Here is a 23,029-nt window from a genome sequence, read left to right on the forward strand (position 1 = left end):
GGGCCCTGGCTCAGTGGTCCAGGCACCTTGGCAGGACCACTGGCTGGTAATCCAGTCTGGCAGTGTGCCGCGGATTCGACTCCCGATCCCGACAGCCTTTACTGCATGTCTTCCCCCCCATCTCTCTCCCCATTTCCTGTCAGCCTACTGTCTGTCCCTCCATAAAAAAATAAAAAATAAAGGCGAAAGCCAAAAATAAAAATAAATAAAAATAGGATACGTTGTGAGCTTGTACGCTGGCTATTTTTAAAGGTAGGAATGCCAGGCTGAAAGTGGTTAAACGTCTCCCTCTTGCTGTCTACCAAATTCCTTACCTATCTACTCTGCCTAATATTTACCCCTTCCTCCTAACACTTAGCTCCATCGTTCATCATATATCCCCATCTCTGTCATCGTCCCTTCTTCATAAAACTGATCATGCCCTAAATTCCCCCCCCACCTTTCTGTCCTTAATCTGCATTTTCCAAAACCGCCTGTTCACCAACTGTTCCCCTTTGCGTTCACCTCTCTAGTCCCTCCCCCATCTCCCCCCGTGCATAGGTTACTATCCACAACGCTCCCCCTCCCTCCTCCCCTCGATCTCTGATGATTACAGGACATCAAAACACATGAAAAGGGTTGGCGAGGTTCCCGGACAGAATGGAATTTGGCACGTAATGATTGGCCAGAGGGCCAGGTGAGTAGGTGACGTCACATGATGATTGGCCAGAGGGCCAGGTGAGTAGGTGACGTCACTTGAGCCCCTCGTCGTCGGTGCTGTTGAACATCAGAATGGCGTTGGAGATCTTGAGGGCAGGACCCAGTTTGATGCTCATGATCTTTACAATGTCTGTCTGGGTTAGCAATAGGAAGGCCTCCCCGTCAATCATCTGGAGAGAAATCAGAACCCCAAACACTGCATTGACTTAATTGCCAAACACACAGGGTACCAATATCAGGTAGCAGACACGTACGTGCCTGTTTGTTCAGATAGGACATAGCCTATACTTAGCTTTAGACAAAGCCTATATGTTTTTGTCAGTTTAGACACTGATGTGAAAGTAATTTTACTTGGATTATAGTGTGAATTGTAATCTCACTTCTTCTTTGAATAGACGTGCCTGATCTTCACAACCTGTTAGATTCTGGACAAACCCAAAGACCTGGAAAACACATGCATGCACACACACACACACACACACACACACACACACACACACACACACACACACACACACACACGAAAAACGTTAAGAACTACCGATTTAAAAGGCATTGATTCGTAGAACTGGCCTCAGGTCTTAATGCGTTAAAAACCGAGAGCTAAAGATCCATCCAAAAGATTGTCTCACCTCCTCAACGCTCCATGCTGCCACCTGGCTGGCATGAAGGCCCTGCACCCCGGGCAGGAGCTTACAGTGCTGTTCCCAACATAGGGACAGAGTCCTTTCCGACCCACTGCTCAGGGCAGACATAAACAGTGATGGATACACTCCTTCAGATGACATATCTGTAGGGAAAGACGTACAAACACGCATATACACATGCATGCATACATATGTACAGTACACATACACACGCTCGCACGTAAGCACACATACACGCACGCACAGACAGACAGAGACACAAACACGTACACACGTGTTAGTGCTTCTGCCGCAAGTATAAGAATGGCTGAAATGATCCTCATTGGCAGATACACACCCTCAGAAGAAATACCTGTAGGGAGACACGGACACGCACACGCACGCACGCACGCACGCACGCACGCACGCACGCACGCACGCACGCACGCACGCACACACACACACACACACACACACACACACACACACACACACACACACACACACACACACACACACACACACACACACACACACACACGGTCAGTGAAGGGAACATACAGTCATTATATTGTGTATGTTATATGCATCGCAGTATGGCATTCCTGCCATTTATAACTCAGAGAGTGTATAAATGTAACAGATTGTAATAATAAAATCACAGTGAGGGGCGCTCTTATCATCATACATCAACATCATCCAATCACAATTTGCGTCCTCACTTTTCCGTCTTCACTTTTCTGCCCTCACTTTTATCTTCAATATGTACTTTGCTCAGCCAATGGGGTGATCAGCCAATCACAAGCCAATGTTTGTGTTTACACAAACCCGGAAAGCTGGGCATAGCAGGGGCTAGCAATAACTGTTGTACATGCTCAGTTTATGAATAGTTTAATTAAGGCTGTTACTATGTGACCACAGCATTATGTTGTTACAATGATAGTGCAGAGAAGTACTCAGGAGACTCTTACTCTGATAGCTTCTCTGCTGGTTCTTCCGGTGTTTGGGAGGACGGCCGATCCTGAAGAAAAAGGGATAAGAAATGACTGGAAAGCAAGGAAGAAGGGAAAATGAGAAAGTAGAGGACATGAGAAATGGGTGAATGAGGCTGAGCAATGAATCAATGTATAATTTCCCACACATACTGTAGAACCGCTAAAGATTGATTATCTTGCTGATTATCTATATACTTATCACTAGGAGTGTGTAGAAAATGTCTCCTTTCAGTTACTTGTGGAATCACCGTTACTAGCAGCATTTGTATATTGTTTATAGTTGGGAACATTGGTATTCTGCAGCCCTTATTTGTATACATTCATATGCCCTGCATATTATATGTCAATTTAATTATTAATTCATTTATATATTTTCTTCACCAGGCCGGAGGCTCAGTTTTTGCTCCTGTCCGTCCATCCGTGTGGCCGTTCATGTGTTTGTGTGTGAGCATAGCAACTAATTTCCGACACCATTCTATCAATTGTCATTAAACTTAGCACGTACACTCCCGAGAGACTCAGGAAGAACGTCTGCCCCCACCCCACACACACACACACACACACACACACACACACACACACACACACACACATACAAAAACACATCTGTACCTGCCACGGTAATGAGTCTTTTTGGTCCTCTGGCCAAAGAACAGGTTTCTTTTGGACTCTGTGTCTGATAGGTCAGCTTTCAACCTCCCCTGGTTACGCTCAGCCAATGGGCAGCCTGATAGGCAATGATGGGCAGTGAACCGACCAGTTACGTGGCCAGAACCGTCACATCCTGGGGTTGGACATTTCCTGTTAGAATGAGAGAGGTCAGCTAAATAACCAAAGAGAAATCAAGAAAGTCTGCACTGATTGATTATGGCAGATTGATTGATCTACCATGGTATGTACAGTGCATGGCTATGATCATGATCATGCTATGAAATGAGCTTTGGCGCAGTCATGAAACATTATACATAATTGATGAAAAAGAATAAGAATAAAAGGCATTTTTTTTGTCCAACCGACTTTGTACAAGTATAAATTATCACTAAGGGCTCCAGTGCTGACCTGTGATGGAAGCTGTATTTGTTGCTCCTGGAGTGGCTGATTGGTTTACAGGGAATAGATGAGGAGTAGTTGGACTGGCCTATGGTGAGAGGCTCTCTGGGACCTACACATCAACAATGGTAAATGAATAAGTGATACATATTTAAGAAATCTGTTAAAATGGTGGTCTCCCACATTTTTTAAATGGGTAAAAATGACGAAATCGTCTAGTCTACAACTACACCAAGCATAAGGGATGCTTTAATTTATTAATTAGACGACCGTCTAAAACTGATAACTAATAAACTAATAAATATGAGTGTATGTTGATTGTTACCATGTGGTTGCAGTATTTTGCAGTCTTGAGGAGGAACTTTGAGGGGGTGTCCGGTAGACTCACACCACTCTACTGGGTGGATGTCAGGGTGGTCCGAATCCATCCACTCATCATAGACATGGCTCCAACCATCATAATGCACCTGGAGGAGGCATATATATATACACCTGTATATTGTTTTATTTTTCCTTTTAAAGGTTTTTCTTGATTAATTGATATTTATACATATTTATTTGATGTATTTATACCCTGTGTTGTTCTTGCTTACTGTAAGTCACTCTGGTTTAAGAGAGTCTGCTAATTGCTTAAATTGCAAATTGTATACAAAGAAAATATGCAAATAGCATGAATGCAGCTCAAAATGCTTTACAGGGCAATAAAGAACAAATAAAAGCAAAAACATAAAATAACATTAAAATAATTGTAATTTGGTCCAATCTGTATGGTAGAGTATGTAGAGTAGAGTAGTACAATATAACTTATACAACTGGGGTGGTTGTATTTTGTCTCCCTGCTGTTCTATTGAGACATTTAAATCGTGTCAAATGTCATGTCTAACCAAGACACAGGATCTGACACAAATTTTAGTCAATAGTCAATTTAGCGCCCCTCAAAAATCACACCCGTGTGAAGTGAGGGGCGCTCTTATCATCGTACATCACCATGACGTAAAATAGATACTACGCCTATTTGCTCAGAAACTATGACGTAAAATTCTCCATTCATTGTCAATGGGAATTTAATGTTTGCGTAGGACAAAAATAGACACTAAGCCGATTTGCTCAGACACTATGACGTAAAATTCTCCATTCATTGTCAATAGGAATTTAATGTTTGTATAGGACAAAAATCTACACAAATAGCTGAATATAGGAGGGGTTATCGCCCCTCAAAAAATAAGAAATTAATTGATAGTTGCAGCTCTACCTACACACATGCACATGCATATAATATAATTAATATACAGACACACGGCACAGCCTTGCCTTAATTCGATGAGTCTCCACCTCTTCCACTGTAGCAACTCTGATCAGACCAGGACTCCTCTTATCCACCGCCTCCAGCTTCATCCGGGGCTGAAACCCGTGTGGTGCACGCTGGAGCACAAGCAATTAGGGGGTGGTAGAAAACACAAAGGTATGGGTTAAGGGTTCATTTCGACTTTGTTTACCCTGGGTGAGGGGGTGACAAAAGGACAGAGAGGGTGATAAGCCCTATCAGTTTAGCTGATCAGGTGCTGGTAGCTAAAAAAAAGAAGAAAAAAAACGTTTTGTACTGTGGACACAGCCCTTTAGTGAAGAAAAAAAGTCACACTTGTGTGAAGTGAGCCGCTCTCTTATCATAATACATCATCATACATCACATTCCGTGCTCAGTCAATCAAATCATTGCTATACGGGGTACACACGGACACACAAAGCTGGGCGAAGCCCCTCAAAACGCTACTCTAATTCTCTACTCTTACCACTTTGAAGGCTTCAGCAGCCACAGCAGTGGAACCGGTCTCATCCAGGTACCGAGACCAGGAGAATAGACCTGCCTCTGGGTAATCTAGCAGAACATAACATATGTACACATAAATCAGTATTCATACATTTACATTTCTGCTTTCATTTCTGGATTTCATTACTGCTTTTTCAGACAGTGAGAGACAGCCTAGAGAGAATAATATGAGAATATGTTCTCGCTTTCGATCCCTGGTTCCCCCTGGCTAAGTGTCCAAGTGTCCTTGAGCAAGACACTGAACCCCTAACTGCTCCCGATAAATAGGCGGGTGCCTTTGGTTTCCTCCGCCTTCTGTGTGTGAATGGGTGAATTAATGTGATGCACATTGTAAAGCACTTTGGATAAAGGCACTATAGAAATGTACTTATTTTTACATACCATAAATACAATCTGCATTGTTTTTGTACCTTCCTTTTCCATTTGCTTTACTACAGTTTCACCTCAACCCCGCCCCTTTGATCAAACCCATCACCTTGGGGTGGTGTAAGGGGGAGGTTCCTCTCCTGGCACCAGCCAATGGGGTGAATGTATGGACTGGTTGCATCACACCTGAATAGAATACATTTTTGCGTCAAGTATAGATGGTATTCTTAGAAATTAAACCAAACCCCCCCCCACACACACACACACACACACACACACACACACACACACACACACACACACACACACACACACACACACACATATAAATAATGGCACACCTTCCAGCCAATCACAATGGCCAATCACACAGCAATTTCGGCACCATACATGGTAATTTTCTGACCTCAAATTTCTGTACCATACATGGAAATTATTCGTCCTCAAATTTTCCCTTGAGGACACTACTAAAATTATTATTAGATATAATTGTAAATTTATTTTTAGTTATAATTATGAATTATTAGTATTTTGTGATGACCACAATATAGTAACAAACAACCACCCAGTGTCACGGCTCTCACCAGTAGTCATATGTGTCATCCCAGTTGTCAAAGTGAACCAGGAAGCGATCATCCACCACGTCGGTAACAGTTGCTACACAGATGAGGGAGGGGTTCATTCGATCGACAGCCTCCAGCTTCATCCCAACCTCAAAGCCACACTGCATGTCTATCTAAGGAAACACACAGATTTGAAGATGCACTTCTTAAATAAACTCACAGAAACACACATACAGTAGTAGTACACACACACACGCATGCAAGGATGCATTCTGAAATCATCTAACCTACTGGTTGATTTGCCAAATCAAGTGTATCGAGATGATCAGAACTTACTAAAAATAATTTCACCCACTTATTTACACTAAACCTGTGACGTGAGTCGTGATACTCGTGACAATACAATTTAAGTTGAAGTTGCGGTGCTACAATTAGTGAATAAAAATGTGGCTATTTACCGTGGTCAGTTTTTAGGATGCTGGCCTTATGTATAAAGTATGTGGTAAACGGTAAGATATATAAAGATCAGGTAATGTAGAGCACTTGATTTGTGTACCATCAAAGAGAATGACATGGGCGGTCCTTCCTGGTCTAAAGTACCAATCAGTACTGTAGTTGTATGGTGAGATGGTGTTTATTGATGAGACTTACTCTTCCGGGGCTGGCAAACATCTCTCTAGGAGCCACTTGTGCTTTAGTCATTTTCAGATAGTTGGTCCAGGTAAACTCGTCTTCTTTACAGCCTGGAGAACAGAAATACATACAGAGAGACAACGTGTTGAGGCAAGCCAATGATAGTCAAGTCAATAAAATGTTCATCCACTTCTCTTGTTAGCACTCGCCTATTTCTTTTTTATGTCAAGGACCCCCCTCCAAGCTCACGGAAACCCAGTCTCAACCCCTCAAGAACCCAGCCCAGACCTCACTTTGAGAACCAGTGAAGTAGATTTGTGACCTCTGACCTTTAGGAGTGTAGAGTTTGTGCCCTGTGCTCTCACACCAGCCTGCAGGATGAATATCAGAAGAGTTGACATTCACCCAGAAGTCATGGCAATCAGAGTAGCCATCAAAATGGAGCCGCAGTCGGTAGCCACACACCTATAGTAAATGAGGGTTAGGATTATTATTTTTTATTTTACCTTTATTTAAACAGTGAAAACGCATTGAAAAAAATTCTTTATCACACTTTAGAATTCATCAAAAGGGAATTAATGCATCCAAATTCAAGTCTTTTAGAAACTTATTCCATGCTCTAGGAGTACAATAACTAAAAAGCAGTTTTTCCCAGTTTGGTACGTCCGAGGGACGTCAAGAATGAACCTAACCATATAATTAGAGAACAGGTCAGGTAATTAGTTAGCATATTTATGATTGCTTTATAAAGATCCAGTGTTCCGTTCTCCTAGTGTCCAGAGACGGCCAGCCCACTGCGATACAGAGTATAATGATGCGTTCATCCCCACTGTAATAAAACAAAGTGCCGCGTGATAGACCTTGTCAAGCTGTTTCAAGGTGCTACACATTATGCATACATGGAATTTTGCCTTTGGTTTCACCGTGTAGAAAATCTAATTATTATCATCGTACATCATCATGCATCATCTCATTCCGGCCAATCACAATTTGCGTCCTACATGCACCTTCGTCATCAATGTTGACATCAATAATTTACACTATGACGTAAAATTGTCCATTCATTGTCAATGGGAATTTAATGTTTGTGGACACACACACTAAAAGCTGGACATAGGAGGGCCCTCAAAAATCACACTCGTACACTGTGGCTGCCACATGACATCACTGCTTAAAGAAAACGTTAAAAGTCCATAGACTTGGCTGCCACATGACATCACGAGTGGGGTCCTTTTTGTGTGTGTGTGTGTGTGTGTGTGTGGGGTGTGATATGACGTCATATCTGAAAGCCAGACATTGGAGGGGCGCTAGAGTAATTCTGCAATACCATATACTTCCATATGACCAGAAGTAAGTATGCAGAGTGGAAATGTGATTGGACCAACGGTTCCCAAGAACCGAAAACCCACGAACGTCTGTATCTGTCTGTCCATACGTCGGCTTTACTGATTGGCTGAGCTTTGCGTAGCGTTAGTGCCGCATTAGTACGGTTTCCAAGAAGCCAAAAAACACAAATATGTATATCTATCTGCCTGTCTGCGTAGTAGTGTGGGCACCGACTTTCCTGATTAGCCAACCTGACCCCTCAGCTTCAGTATATTTCCTCTTAGCCAATATACTGTAACTGGCAGCGTGTACACTAGTGACTAGTACATCAGATAACAGGAATATTACACAAGTCCTGACGTCACTCGCTCAGTTTTTCTCTATGGAGAATAACATGGGACCACAATTAAAGAATTGTGGTCCAAAAATAAACAAACTGTCTCTGCAAAATTGTCAGGGAGGTGGCTCTGTATCGTTTACGACAGACAGTCAGTCATATTTCATGTAGTCTGTTTCTAGTGAAAATGTAACTATAACAATAGCGTTTTCTCTCAGTCAGTTGATTCTTCATATTCATATGAGTAAAATGGCCGGGATGATTTGCTTATTTTTGAAACACAGTCCTTATATGAGGCGATCTAAAATTCCCCTATGGGGATTACAATGCAAATAAAAAAGTACATGAACCAGTGGACTTAGCGCACTCTACCGATATTGACGTCAGACTTCGGTGCTCTAGTCTATATGGATGGGGTTTGTATTTCCGACATGCATCGTTCCCAACTTGCATGTCCCCTGAGCAGGCTGGTGCCTACTGCATATTATTACAATAATAATGTGTGGTGATTGTGCGCCGTGTGTGCTTCTATTCTTTATCCAGTCTACAAGCGAGGCCTGTCTTACCTCAGCCACGGTGAGGACAAAGTACATGGAAGGATGCTGGGGGTCAATGCCTTCCAGCTTCATCCCCTGTTTGAAGTTACTCTTCACCATGGGCACTCTCTGGGACTGAACACATACGTTTAAAATGTACTTGTTCATTGTTGTACAATTGTTTGGACAATAAAAAAAATACAATTTACAATTACACATGCTTAATTTTACAACACTAACACCTCAGTACAGCCTTAATTACTTGGTGCAAACTTGTAGATGATCAGTCATGTTATGAAACAGTACACAAACCTCTTGGAAGAGCTTAGTGGGAGCAGCTACAGCTTTCTGTTGGTCCAGATAATGGGCCCATGTCCACTGCTCTGTCTTACTGTCTGCAAAATAACACAGAGTAAAGCCTGATTTATACTTTCTGTTGGTCCAGATACTTGGCATGTCCACTGCTCTGTCTTACTGTCTGCAAAATAACACAGAGTAAAGCCTGATTTATACTTGAAAACGTACGTTGAAAATGGGAGATCTTCAGGCTTACAATGCATTGCACGCTTAACGACTTGACAATGAAAACAGGAAGGAGGGGAGGAAAAAAGGAAGGGATGAAGGAAATGAAAGATAGCAAAATACAAAGAAGCATGGAAGTTGTGAATGAAAATGATGGAGGGATGGATAGAATATTAACACTTTTTTTGCCTAGAGTGCCAAGCAGATGAGGCAGATTTTACTCTGAAAAGCCCTGCCTTCCATTTCCCCCCAAAACTGGAAGGAGAATTATTCCATTACTACCTCGTGCTAATAAATCTAATCTCTCTTTAGAAGCGTTAATATTCCAAACGAGATGCATTATAAAGTCAGAAATTAGGACAGAACATCGCTGTTCTGATCAAAACCACGGACAGCGCCGTAGATTCAGAGATAATAAGATTTGTGGGCCCGTAAACCTAGGAACAACTAGAAATGCACTTTGTCGAGCTGCCAACTTGCAGAGCGCGCCATGAGGTGCGCTCACCACTGCTGGTACGACTGCTGCTCTGAGTCCTAAAGCTCTCTGCTGCTGTCTAGGTTTGAAATACAGCAGTGGTCAGTGGTCCCTCATTGCCCGGTGGAGTACACCGACATACACACACACCCAGCAGATACGGTAAATACCCCCTATACCAATTTTGAAACGTACTTTAGTTACGTCATCGAGAACAGTGGTTTCTCATTGGCTGGCGGAATGTACCGACATACATACCCAGCCGATCGCTGTTCTTGATCCCTGATTGACCGAGCGCCGCCGCCGACATACACATAAGTAATACATACGTATTACAGTACTTGCGCACTCTGCTTGCGCAAGTACTAAAGAAGGAACACGTGGCGTGGCGCAGTCTCCTGCGGGAGGTTTGCAGTGTAAACAGGAACTGCGATGGAGTGTTCCAGCAGTGGTGCTAGATAGAAAGCTCATGATCAATTCTCGATCATTAAAAATATTCCATTCCATTCATTATGAATAATGAATATTAATATCAATATTTGTATTACCATGTGTTGTTCTTGCTTACTGTAAACCACTCTGGATTAAGAGCGTCTGATAAATTACTACATTGTAATTTAACTACTAGTTTACTTCACAAACATTCATTTAAAGTTAAAATAATATAACTACTAGTTTACTTCTAGTTATATTATAGTATTTAGTATGTTAAACTAGTTTACTTCACAAACGTTCATTTAAACTTTGTAAGTGCTGTTATTAAAATGCTTACTATAAAATTACTAAAATAGCTAATATACTCAAATTCAAGGTCATAAGTTCATAAAGCATAATTCATAGTGATTTCATGATACATAATAAATCCCGCAGGAGACCGTGCCACGCCCCCGGGAGTGTGCCTTCTTTATTGTTCCTAGCTGTAAACCATGAAGTGAATGGCTGCGTGTGCAGCAAAACAGCTCCGAGACAGACAAGCAAGGTGTTGTCAAGCAACGGCTGCTGTCAAAAAATCACACTTGTGTGAAGTGAGGGACACTCTTATCATCATACATCATCATACATCACATTTCGCGCTCAAACAATCAAATCATCACAAGTCATTCCGTCCAATCACTTTTGGCGTCTTCACCTCTTTGCCCTCACTTTTGTGTGTACTTTTCTCAGCCAATCCAATCATCGCTATGGAGTGATCAGCTAATCACTATATGTTTGTGTTCACAGTGTTTTTTTTGTTTTTTTTGTTTTTTTTTGCTGCTATCACCCACATACTCCCTGAAGAGAAGAAGTGACATTTTGTTGTGTGATAAAAAAACTATAAAAATACTCAAACACTTCCTTGACCCATTAAGACCAGGAAAACATCTGTGTCAATTAACCCATTAAGACCAGGAAAACATTTGTGTTGTTTTAGTTAAAAAGTAGTTTAGCGTCACACTTGTTTTAACCACTTTAACCTTTCTTTCATACTTTAGGACGGTATTACCTACATCTGAAGTAATTAAAAAAGAGGCACAAATGGTGAAAATAGACGATCAGTTCAAATATCATTATATTGGTATCTTGTAGTTCAGCTAATGCTGCAATTTTTTTTTTAAAGGTATTAAAATATTGGATATGTCAGTAATATCTTAGTAAATTATTTAGAAGTTGTCATGGTTGCCTTGTGAAATGTGTCATTACGAAGCCTAAAAGGAATACAGATTTTTATTTTTATTTTTTTTATTATTCTTACATTTAGTTCCATATTATGTGCAACTCCTAAAACACAATGTGACAAAAACAATAAAAAGATCACACCTGTGGGAAGTGAGAGGCGCTCTTATCATTATACATCATTATATCATCTTACATCTTCTGATGAACTGAATTTATGTGAATGGTTAGCCGATTTGCTTGTCTACATATGACGTATATTTTCCCTTCATTGTCAATGGCATTTAATGTTTGTGTTGCCACAAATTTATGTCATATTTGATGGACATCTGACCTAATTTCCTTTCATTGTCAATGGCAAATATGAGTGTTGGGACAAACTTTACGTCATATTTGGCGGACATTTCTCCTTTCATTGTCAATGGCAAATATTGAGACGTGTGGGGTCAAAAGCTAGCGCCCCTCAAAAATCACACTTGTGTGAAGTGAGGGGCGATCTTATCATCGTACATCATCATACATCATCTCATTCCGGCCAATCAGAATTTATGTCCTCACCTTCGTCTTCAATGTTTGTGTTACGCAATGTTTGTGTTTACATGAACACTCAAAATTGTTTGGGCCCGACGACCTTTGGCGTGTGTCATTCCCCATTCCTCTCTAATTACTGTACCCTATCAATAAAGGCAAAAAACGCCATGTATGGCCTACTTGTGTGCAAGGCGCAAGTTGGCACCTTGACATTTCTAGTTGTCAATGGGATTTAATGTTTGTGTAGAACAAAGTTTGTGTTAGCACATACACTAAAAGCTGGACATAGGAAGGGGATATCGCCCCTTAAAAAGGACCTAAAGATGTGTCCACACGTCCTGGGTCTCCTACGGGTGTAATTATGAAGACGTGTGCACACGTCCTGGGCATAATAAGTGGTAAATGTACAAAGAATGAAGGGAGATGAAAAGTATTAAAGGAATGTTCTTACCTCCCCTGATATGTCTACTGTCTGTCTTACAGTCATCAATTTTCTCATCCTGAAACCATCAAATAAAAACCAACGACACATCCAATCACATCACACTTGTCAGAACATTTGATTATCTCACTATTATTTGCATGTACTACTGGGATAAATCCCTTCCTTCTGCCGTCTGTCCCAAGACCCGAGAACCGAGAGGGAGAATAGAGGGTATGTGCATGCATAAAGTGAATGGCAAATCGAGTGGCAAAGTGAGTGGAAAAGTGAGTTTAGCGTCATTTAACAACAACACGGAAGAAGGGGTGAAAGGGGAGTATGCGCTTGGTGAGCAACTCCATACAAGTGAATGGGAGGGGATTTCAGGTGCCTTCTTTATTATTTTTAACTCTTTATACTGTCCTCACCATGTCTGAGTCTTCCTCCGAGGGACTGAGGTACTCCTTCCTCTTCCTCTTCCTCATGGGTTTTAGGTGATCTGGGTTGAGGGTCGACACCCTACCACCTGCTGGAATCTTCTCTACCCCAACACTCCTCCTGAGGTGAAACCAGGGCAAGACAAGTGACTGTGTATTACATACCCGCTCCTTTTGGCCTATTTGTAACACAGAATTAAGTTAAATTGGGTTCATTAATGCATGAGCCTAATGCTCCACCTCTCCTTCAGTGTGTGGGCGGACATGTTGAGGTTTGTTTATGTTTCTCATTATGCTCTCTGCCTCAGAAGTGTGTCTGAATAAAAGGAAAACCGCTCCTTTAGACCACAAGGTTCACCAACTCAGCATGAGTAGTACGGCTTGGGTAACCATGTTGTGTGGTAAGTATTGGGAGCAGAATGGTAGGTGTCAGTTGCACACCACCTCAGCACTCAATCTCCCACGGGTGTAGCAAAAAATAGGATAGACACACTCATTTGCGGACAATACAGACAATAAGCCACTCCAACTTACTTATTACTTAAGCATAGAATATCCCATTTACAATATGTGTTTCAAATGACGGTCAACTGATTCTAATCAGCACTAGAATCACTTTTGCATCATCAGTGTATGTTGTCACCAACTCTTTTGTGAGCATACTTTTCAGTAAAAGGCTCTCTGCGGAGCTCCTCCATGTAGGTCCTTTGGGCTCTGGGTTCATGGTTCTGTAGTCCCAGTCCCACCTGGACCTCTGGCTTGGTTTGAGCCGGCCTCTCTCGCTCCAAGTTCGAGCCCTTCACAGGGACTGCGGGCGCTAGCACATCTGGAATAAAGTGATCTATTAGGCAGATCTGCGTTATATTTCTTGTGCACACCACTTCAGGAGGCCACCATTTTTGTGCTAGTTTGATTTTGTATTAATTTGTGGCGTTTTCAACGAGCAATTCGAGTAAAATAAAGTCATGTGCAAAATACTGTATATTGAACCTATTTTCTATTTGCTCTACCTGACTCATCTGGGAGTGGGGTTTCTGACTCAGCAGATTTACCAGAAGTCCCTGCAGCAGGTTCAGATGTGCTGCTGGTGCTTTCCGGTGTGATCAGTGTGCTCAGAGTCCCTACGTCACTCACACAAAACTGCACGCATGCACGCACACACGCGCACACACACACACGCACGCACACACACACACACACACACACACACACACACACACACACACACACACACACACACACACACACACACACACACACACAGGCAGTGCAAGATAACCTATTAATTTCGTATCAGTACTACAGTGAGCTCAGTAGTACACTAAAAGTTACAAGGGAATATGCAATAGGAAGATTGTTGCAATGGTCTTCCATTTCAGAGTTATTTCAGAGTCTGTTGGGAAAATTAGATTTCAAACCATGTTTTATGCAACCCTATGCAATATGATTGAATTAAACAATCAATGGATTGATAGATCGATTGATCCAATTCTCAAATGCCTTGTTAAACTACATAGCCTACTATTCCACAGCTTTCATGACAGTCACTTACCTTGAGGTTACTGCTGGGTAGAATGGCCATCCCCTCCTTCCACTCCAGCACATGGACGATGCTACAAGCTCCACCCACCTGTGCTGTTAGGGTGGGTGTGGCAGTCTTATTAGTCCCACCTCCTTTACAGGGCTCTGCCACTGCAGCCCCTGCAGTCACCTCCACCTTATGCTGGCTGGGGAGTGGAGCTGAGGAGGGAGAAACTCTCCTTCAATTGTCCTTCTCATATTTAGTTGTACAAGTACAAGACAGAAATCTGACACAGAGACCAACTAGGGCAGTTGCATCGCATGATGAGCTTGTAGATCTGCTATTTTTTAAAGCATCTTGAAAACACAATATATTACAGTGTTATTCAATCAAACTTGTATGAGGTCCCTGGCACAAAATCTTTTCGGATGGGTGTCCGAGGCCAAATCATATTTATTTGGGGGTCCTTGACATGAAAAAGTTTGAGAAGCACAGACACATAATTAATGGTGGAGGGATTAAGACGTAGTAGGATAATATACCTGTATCAGCAGCTGATTTCAGGGATAGCCCCTTGAGATGCAGCATCTCATTTTCAAGGGGGACCCACTTTCCTAGAGTGCACTGCATTTCCTCACAGTGAAGTGCTAATTTAACTGTGATAGTGTAAAGATTTAGGCTACCCAAATGGACAGGTAGCATGAATTGAACTTTGAGAGAGTAAAATGGATTCAGTGATCTCCTAGAGAAATTAACACTGATGATTTTATTGTGCTTAGCTTACCTCTAATGAAAAACACGCACACGCACGCACACGCACACACACACGCACACACACACACACACACACACACACACACACACAGTTCCTCACCTGGTATAATGAGAGCTGTGGTAGCCTGAGGCTGGGCGCACAACTTCTTGGCTATACTATCAGTAGTGCACACCAGGACAGCTTCACTGGGGGATGAAGAGGTGGAGGACGACGAAGGGTCCGAGGGAGTGCACTCTGGTTCTTTGACTGGGGCCTCCATGTCTCCTTTCGCACTCATACTGGTGTCCCTGTCCCTCCCTCAGGAGCGCTGAAAGAGATTTAACAATATAGGCTGCCGGACACAACTATGAAACTAACTAACTAAACAATTTACAATTACAATTTAGGCATTTAGCAGACGCTCTTAATCCAGAACTAAACTAACCAACCCTTTTGCAATGTACACTTTGTACAGTAGGAAAGGGAGAAACATTAAACATATTTAATTTCATGAAGCTCCAAGTAATCTTCATAGGTGGGTCACAACTCTCACAATAGGCCTATACATTTTGTCAATATCGCCCAGGCCAACTGTGGTCACTGAATTCTATGCCTATGCAAGTTAGGGAAGCAAATGCGTCTGATTCTGGGGAGACATTTACAGCTGGTCAATCCTTCCAACACGTACTGACAGTAGGCTATAGTTCAACATATCATATATCAAATATCACCTTTACAATATTGAACCAGACGACCCCTCATGCTATACTGTCATCATGATCATTCATGTGCTACTTAAATCTGCCCTAACATGGTTCTAAAACAAACATTGTTACAGGAGAGTAGTCTTTTTCAAGTTGGAAATATTTGTTATTTGTTATTTATGTCAAATATGCTACACACTACACAGGGTTATTCAACCAAGTAACCTAAAGGGGAAACAGAAACCTACTGACCCTGGGTGACTTCTCGAAAATCTTAGATGCTGTTTTTTTTAAATAAATGGCTAGTAGCCTATATAGTGAGTAGTGACACAGCCTTTGCAATGTTTACTCGTCTCGTGCTATCAATTCCACCAAAAGCCACCAATTCCGTTAAAATGGCGGAGGATCAGAAATCCTTTAAGCAAAATGAGTAAAAAACCACAGGGTCTCAATTCCTGTGTAAATCCCATTTAGTCTACAATACAAAAAAGGGGAAGGGAGAGAGAGAGAGAGAGAGAGAGAGAGAGAAATCCATTCTGGCAAGATCACGAATGAATGAGTCCTAAAACATCGCAGACCTTTAGGCTATCATAATCTGACGATTTTAGTCATTATTGCAAAACATTTCTTAAACCACGTCAATTAAAAGCCAACATTTGATATGTATTAAACAACGTAGGGTGCTGTTATATTCACAAGTGCATGCCATGCGGCGCTATAGCCTCATTTGCGAACCAAAAGCAAAACGGTGACACCGGATCGTCGGAAATTCCTACACTTGACGGATGTCTGTACAGATTAACGGATAATAATTATACTAAATAAATAAATGCATGTCTATACTGATCAATTCAGGAACTGAACTGTTGGCTTACCAGCTCTATCTCCTGCGGCTCCGGAGCTCTGACAGCGCATGCGTCTACACTACTGCCGTCTGCCGATGCTCAAATATAACAGTCAAAGACTTGCATTGAATTCGCTCCACAATGGTAGATTTTACACCATAAAAATATATCTGTCGATGTATTCGGCAGTCGGGTGGGGTGGGGGTCTTCGAGGGAGTCTAGAGATAAACAAAGCCATGTTTTCATGATTTGGAGAGGCCCCCAAAACACTATTGCTGCTGTTCATTTATCCAGACATGCCCAGCCCTTAATGTTAAACCATTTATATTATATAATTAGAAAGATATGTGGCGGTGGTACTGCAGTCTATACAAGTGTCAATCGTTTAGCAGGGAAGGCAACACAACAAAGTCAATGTTTTCATTAAGAACTTTAATTAAATGTACAATAAAAATGGACATGTATCTTTAACCACATAAAGGCTTTTTCCCCACAATAATACCCTTAAAATGGCCACAGACATAGGTGGGCAACATCATCCAGCTGGGGGGCCACGGGGCAGACCAAGGAACAGATGGGTGTGTGTGGGTTATATCTGCATGCTGGCCTTTGAACACCTCAGTACCCCCAGCTAGTTAGGTAATGTGGCCTGGTATTCTCTGCTTTAATGGTTAGCTTGGTGAACCAAAAAGTGAATGACAATGGATGACAACTATTGTACAGCATCTGGGGTGTAGGGTCTTGCTCAGGACACTTGGGACACAAAGCCAGGAAGACCAGAGGATTGATTTGGGAACCTTTGGCTTCCCAAGCGGAATATCCTGAGCCACTGCCACTCTTAGAACAGAATTCTTTGAATTGGACATTTCTAATTTAAATGATTAGCTGTACATCAAAAATGGGGGGGGGGGGGGGGGGGAGACTATGGATTGTCAAAGTCCTTACTCAGAAGATAATACACATCACTGACAAATCAGACACTGAAGATAGTTGTAAATTGCAAATGAGGAATCTCTATAAATTTTTTTATCCTGCCAAGTAATTATGAAATAGTGGGGACATTTTTAAATAGACCACTCACTGCAGGCACCTGACAAAATATAAGACTGAAGGAACGGAGCAGAAGAGGAAATCACATTAGGTCTATTTACAAGATTTAAAAAAAAAAATTCAACACATTGGGATCTTTGCGCCACTTGTTTTCCAACGAAAATAAATTTCCAAACTTCGTTGTGCCTTCTAGTATGAAGTTTTGTATGTTATTTAGCATTCTGGTTATGCAATTTAGAGTGAAATGATTACAAATGTTACAACTGAAACACACCCATTAAGGCATGGAGAAAGGGGGGGGGTAACATAACCAAATCTATTTTTTCCCTACAAGCATGCACTTGAGACTGAATCAAAAACACGACTACAAATCCTAGGAAATACTAATGGACAGGAGAATGAAGAAATGATAACTAACCTATTCCTACCCACTAGCATATGCCGAGATTCTAGTATATATTTATAATCTAGCAAATGCAAATCTTATGAAACAAGTGCACACTTGTGGGAGGAACAGATAAGACAACTCAGGAAGCATGAGCAATTCATCAAAACTGTTACAAATAAGCATAGTAATCAAGGAAAAACTAAACAATTATCAGCAGCTGAAACAACCTAATCCCGAGAGGCTGATCTAGACCGCGAGCGAGACCTTGAGCGGGACTTGGACTTGGAGCGCGAGGCGGAACGTTTCTCAGACGTGGCGTGTTGGTCCTCAGCTTCCTGAGGGGAAGGGGATTTGGAAGCTTCACGCTCTTCCTTGCCATTCTCCACCGGAGACGGTGAGCGACTACGCGACTTCTTTGGCGAGCGGCTACGCGACTTCTTTGGCGAGCGGCTACGTGACTTCTTTGGCGAGCGGCTACGTGACTTCTTGTCAGCAGACTTCTCCTTGGAACGGCTGCGAGAATCACGTTCAGACTTCACCTTAGAGCGGCTCTTTGAACGAGATTTTGACTTGCGATCTCCAGAGCGGGAACGGGATTTGTGGCTGCGCGATCGGGATTTGTGGCTGCGGGAACGAGACTTGCGGTTGCGGGAGCGAGACTTGCTTTCGGACTTCCTTCCTGACCTGGAACGGGAACGACGACCCCTCTTGTTACTACGGGAACGAGATCTGCGAGGAATAGTTAAATAAAAATGTTAAAAATGTACTTTTAGCCTCTAAAATGCAGTACTTACCAATTTCTTTTACTGTAATATACCTGGCCATATTGGAATCATGTTCTTCAACTAAAATGATTTATTTAAAATTTACTACATAGTCTTATACAAATAAATCTTGATCTCACCTGGAGCGGGATCTGGAACGGCTCCTGGAGCTCCTGCTCCGACGGCTCCTGCTGCGGGAGCGACGGCGGCTGCGAGACCTGAGGACAGGAAATAAGATTAATTTTCAGGTGCTTAATTTGCAGGAAAGAGTTACAGTATATTAATTTCGGAGGCCCTAAGCCATTTTAACAGCTCCACATGCTCTTTATGATGTCTGTTATAATCACAATTTTACATAATTTATCAGCCACCTACTGATTTTTATACTATTACTGTTATATTACTATTGTTGCATGTGTGTAAAGGGGAATCTTCCCGGAGCCCTTAAACTCACCTGGATCGGCTGCCAGAGTATGACCTCCGTCTGCGAGACCGGTCCTCCACCAGACGTATCTTTCTACCATTGATGTCTGTGCCGTCCAGCTTGTCAATGGCCCGCTTCAGGTCTGATTGCGAGCGGAACTCGATTACGCCCTCGTTGGTGCGCTCCTTATGGGCATCTGCATAGGTCACCTCTCCTGCCTGGCGCATGAAGTCCTGGAATGGCACAAGATTTGGTTGTTTTATACATGATATAAAAATCTAGATGCCTCATTCGCCACTGCAGGTGGAGAGTTTGCTACCCCATGCATATCTGACACCATCCATAGATAGATATGTGCAATGGAGAAAAGTGTAGGCAGGATTTAATTCCAGCCAAACACATTACCACCCCCTTCTCTCTGGTTGAAGTTATGCCAATTAGTGAGGCCAACTGTAGAGTTGATGGCTGAATGAAAACACTCTTCCAAGACAGCAATGGTGGCAATGCTGCATTAGCTACTGTACACAGTAAATCAAATGACTTGTCCAACATGCTCACCTTCAGGTCCTGCCAGCTGCAGCGGCTTGATAGGTTCTCCACAATGAGTCGGTACTCAGTACGAACCGGAGGTCCATACTTATCCCTACCAGTGCGGCTTTGGCTTCTGTAACCACCGCTACCTTTAAACAACAGGAAATGGAGACTGTCAGACGGGAAACAAAGACAAAAAGTCTGTTTCTCTCAAACTGACACAAAAAGATCAGCCTGATTGATTAATCGTGAGCCAGTGACTAGGCAGATAGTCCAAGCTGACCAAAAAGATTGGATCTTGCGAGAGAAAAAAATAATACAAGACCTGTTTCCATTTTCAACAATAAGACAAACCTTCATTAAGTGATCTACCAAAGCTGCTGCTTGGGCTCTTAAAAGTTTGTACAGGTCAGCATTTGGAAGTTGTTCACTGCTGCAAAGAACACCACTGCATCTGTTTCCAGCAACACCAAGCCTTGTCTGACCCGAGCATAACACACCGGTGATTCTTTTAGCTGCATTAACAAATGGACAGTGATGTTCTTGCAAGACCTTTGAACCCTGAAAAACAGATGAAAAGGGTGGTGCATCCACATATGTTGCTGTCAACAACAACGTTCAGTCAAATTAAAGAAAAAACGAGTCAACCGCAATAGATAAAATCTTTTGTACCATCTGACCAGATGTCATTCATTTTCAATTTCTTTTCCCCTGTGTTCACTTACTTACAAAATCCACTAACATTTCTTGCGTGAGAAAAGTTCTTTACTATTGTTGCGGCACTTTTTTGCTGTCAACATAAAAACCAATGGCAATCCTCACCATCACCCCTGGTCTATTGGCAAAAGGCTGCTGTCATCATGGCTTCCGGTTAGGTCAGCCAAGGATCAAGAGGGGGCAAAGGTAGGTGACACACACATTGTAAGGTGAAAGCCAAGGCCAAACGGGACAGGCAGTCATCTTTAGCCAGTCATCTTTAGCCTCAATGGACTCTCAGCCTCAGCCCGCAACTGGACTCTTTCAAATTGAAACATCAAGGTTTTGTTAATGTTGAATATATAAATATATTTAAAAAACTTAAGTAAAACATGTACATTTGACAAAAAAAATATTCTAGACTAGACACGGCAAGCTACATGAGATGACAGATGAGTGTTTGCAATAAACATACTCAAGGGCAAACACGCAAAGAGATGAGGCCATGAAAACTTAACCTTGCCCAAAAAACGAGGAAAAACAAAAAAAGGAAATGGATACAGCATTGACCAAGTATCGAATATCACATAAGGCTTTGTAGTCCAGGACATAAAACTACTAGTCTACTACAATTCACTTTTTATGACCTCAGAAAGGGGCTTGTGTTAGGCCAAATCTAAAAAATAGTCTAAAATTTTAAAAAGTCAGTCTTGACTTTGTTAAACCACAGGTGAACTTGGTTTCATTAGAATCATTACATAACATACAACAGTGGTTCCCAAACATTTCATGCAAGGACCCCCACAATGGGTCTCAAACTGTTTAATTTCAAGGACCTCCCAGTTTGACCTGCATTAATCTACAGACCCCCATTTAATGGTATTTATCTCTGAGACCCACATTTATATAGTGAAATCAATGTTAATTTAACTCAGAGTGTACAAATGGAACCAAATGGACCTTAACGGGTCAATTTGGTTCCATTTGTACACTCAAGAGTTACAGACCCATAAGGGTCCATTCGGTTTGAAACTATTTATCTGGGGACCCCATGGAACTGCCTCAAGGACCCCTGTGGGTCCCCGGACCTCACTTTGGGAACCACTGACATACAATATAGAGTACTGCCTGTACTGAAGGTTATTACGTAATAGGCTTGCATAACTACTGCTCTTTGCATGCAGATAAAAAAATAAAACCCTGGCACGTTTAAAAGCTAATCCACTACTGGCATAAAATAAACATTTGATGCCACACCTGAAAATCAAAGAGTCAACAAAATGGTTAATCCACCGTGTCTCTGAATAATGGCGAGTTGTGGTGTGTAGTGTCTCCAATGGGAAGTGAGAGACGAGTGTGTGTTGGAATAGACTGCACTTACTGCGATCACCACCACGACCGCCGCCGCCGCCGCCGTAGCCCCCACCACCACCACCACCACCACCTCCTCCTCCTCCTCCTCCTCCACCACCACCGTAGCTATCCCGGTCTCGTCGCGGTCCACGGGCATGCTCCACGATCACCCGCTCCCCGCACAGCTCCTTGCCGTTCAATTCATATACGGCATCGTCGGCATCTCGGTTATCCTCGAACTCCACGAATCCGTACCTACAGACGAATACAATACAATTCGGGGGGAAATGCTTAACTATTACGGTTTCAATTCAAACTGGCGTTCGTTTAAACTACCAGGGACATACAACTGGTTGAAAAGTGGTTAAATAAAACCACCGTCGTAAGTTTTTGGAACAACGCTGTAATGTTGTGCACGCTGGCTCGCCTCAACACGACACCATGCAAGGCGCCATATTGGCATGCACATTGTCCCACACTCACATTATCACTGGCACGGCAAAGTTAATATCGCGAATTATATCGCTATAGTCGTTTTCGACAATGACTGTATAAATGCCCACAAAATATATTTCGAGGTTCTGATTAAATAATTGTTTTTTAACACGTCATAGATACTCTTCCGGGGAGTTAGCACCGTTAGCATTAGCTAGCACGGCCCGGGGGTAACGTCGAGCAGCTAACCCGCGTTTTCCAAATTGCACAACGAAACGAAAAACTCACCCATTTTTTAAATCAATTTCCGCGACCTTTCCATAACCGCCAAAAAATCTCTGGATGTCCTTTTCACGAACATGATAGCTCAATCGTCCGATATATATACGAGGCATGGTTATTTTAGTTGTGGTGGTTCGCTCCAACAAAAACACAACTTGTCCAGTGTCCACCACGAGCGAGCGACGACCTGCTGCTCTGCTGTGCTGCACTGTAAACGAAAAAGAGGAAGGTGCCAGAGTAAGAGTTTGTGAGAGAAATAAGCAACCGGGTCTATGAAGACAAG

General features: G+C 42.4%; 2 protein-coding genes across 2 annotated transcripts; both read right to left on the bottom strand.

Annotated features, from left to right (window-relative positions):
- Positions 1-731: 731 nt before the first annotated feature.
- l3mbtl1 (L3MBTL histone methyl-lysine binding protein 1) lies at positions 732-15,572 on the bottom strand (the record flags this gene model as incomplete). Its single annotated transcript, XM_080763414.1, has 21 exons — positions 732-869; positions 1,080-1,142; positions 1,332-1,489; positions 2,297-2,346; positions 2,933-3,121; positions 3,380-3,482; positions 3,696-3,837; positions 4,682-4,792; positions 5,161-5,246; positions 5,674-5,750; positions 6,149-6,300; positions 6,779-6,870; positions 7,090-7,225; positions 8,990-9,094; positions 9,272-9,354; positions 12,592-12,640; positions 12,990-13,119; positions 13,662-13,824; positions 14,009-14,138; positions 14,551-14,738; positions 15,395-15,572. The coding sequence occupies 21 exons, from the start codon at positions 15,570-15,572 to the stop codon at positions 732-734; spliced, it is 2,523 nt and encodes an 840-aa protein (XP_080619540.1).
- A 1,668-nt stretch (positions 15,573-17,240) lies between these two features.
- Positions 17,241-22,949, bottom strand: LOC308315445 (uncharacterized protein). The gene is made up of 6 exons (XM_080763418.1): positions 22,753-22,949; positions 22,058-22,284; positions 20,008-20,129; positions 19,480-19,682; positions 19,166-19,243; positions 17,241-18,990 (listed from the first exon to the last, which is right to left on the bottom strand). Exons 1-6 carry the CDS (start codon positions 22,857-22,859, stop codon positions 18,489-18,491), a joined length of 1,239 nt encoding a protein of 412 aa, XP_080619544.1. The 5' UTR covers positions 22,860-22,949; the 3' UTR covers positions 17,241-18,488.
- Positions 22,950-23,029: the final 80 nt, after the last annotated feature.

The sequence above is a fragment of the Protomyctophum bolini genome (assembly GCF_963924005.1).
Source record: "Protomyctophum bolini genome assembly, chromosome: 5".
In the NCBI taxonomy this organism is placed as follows: domain Eukaryota; kingdom Metazoa; phylum Chordata; class Actinopteri; order Myctophiformes; family Myctophidae; genus Protomyctophum; species Protomyctophum bolini.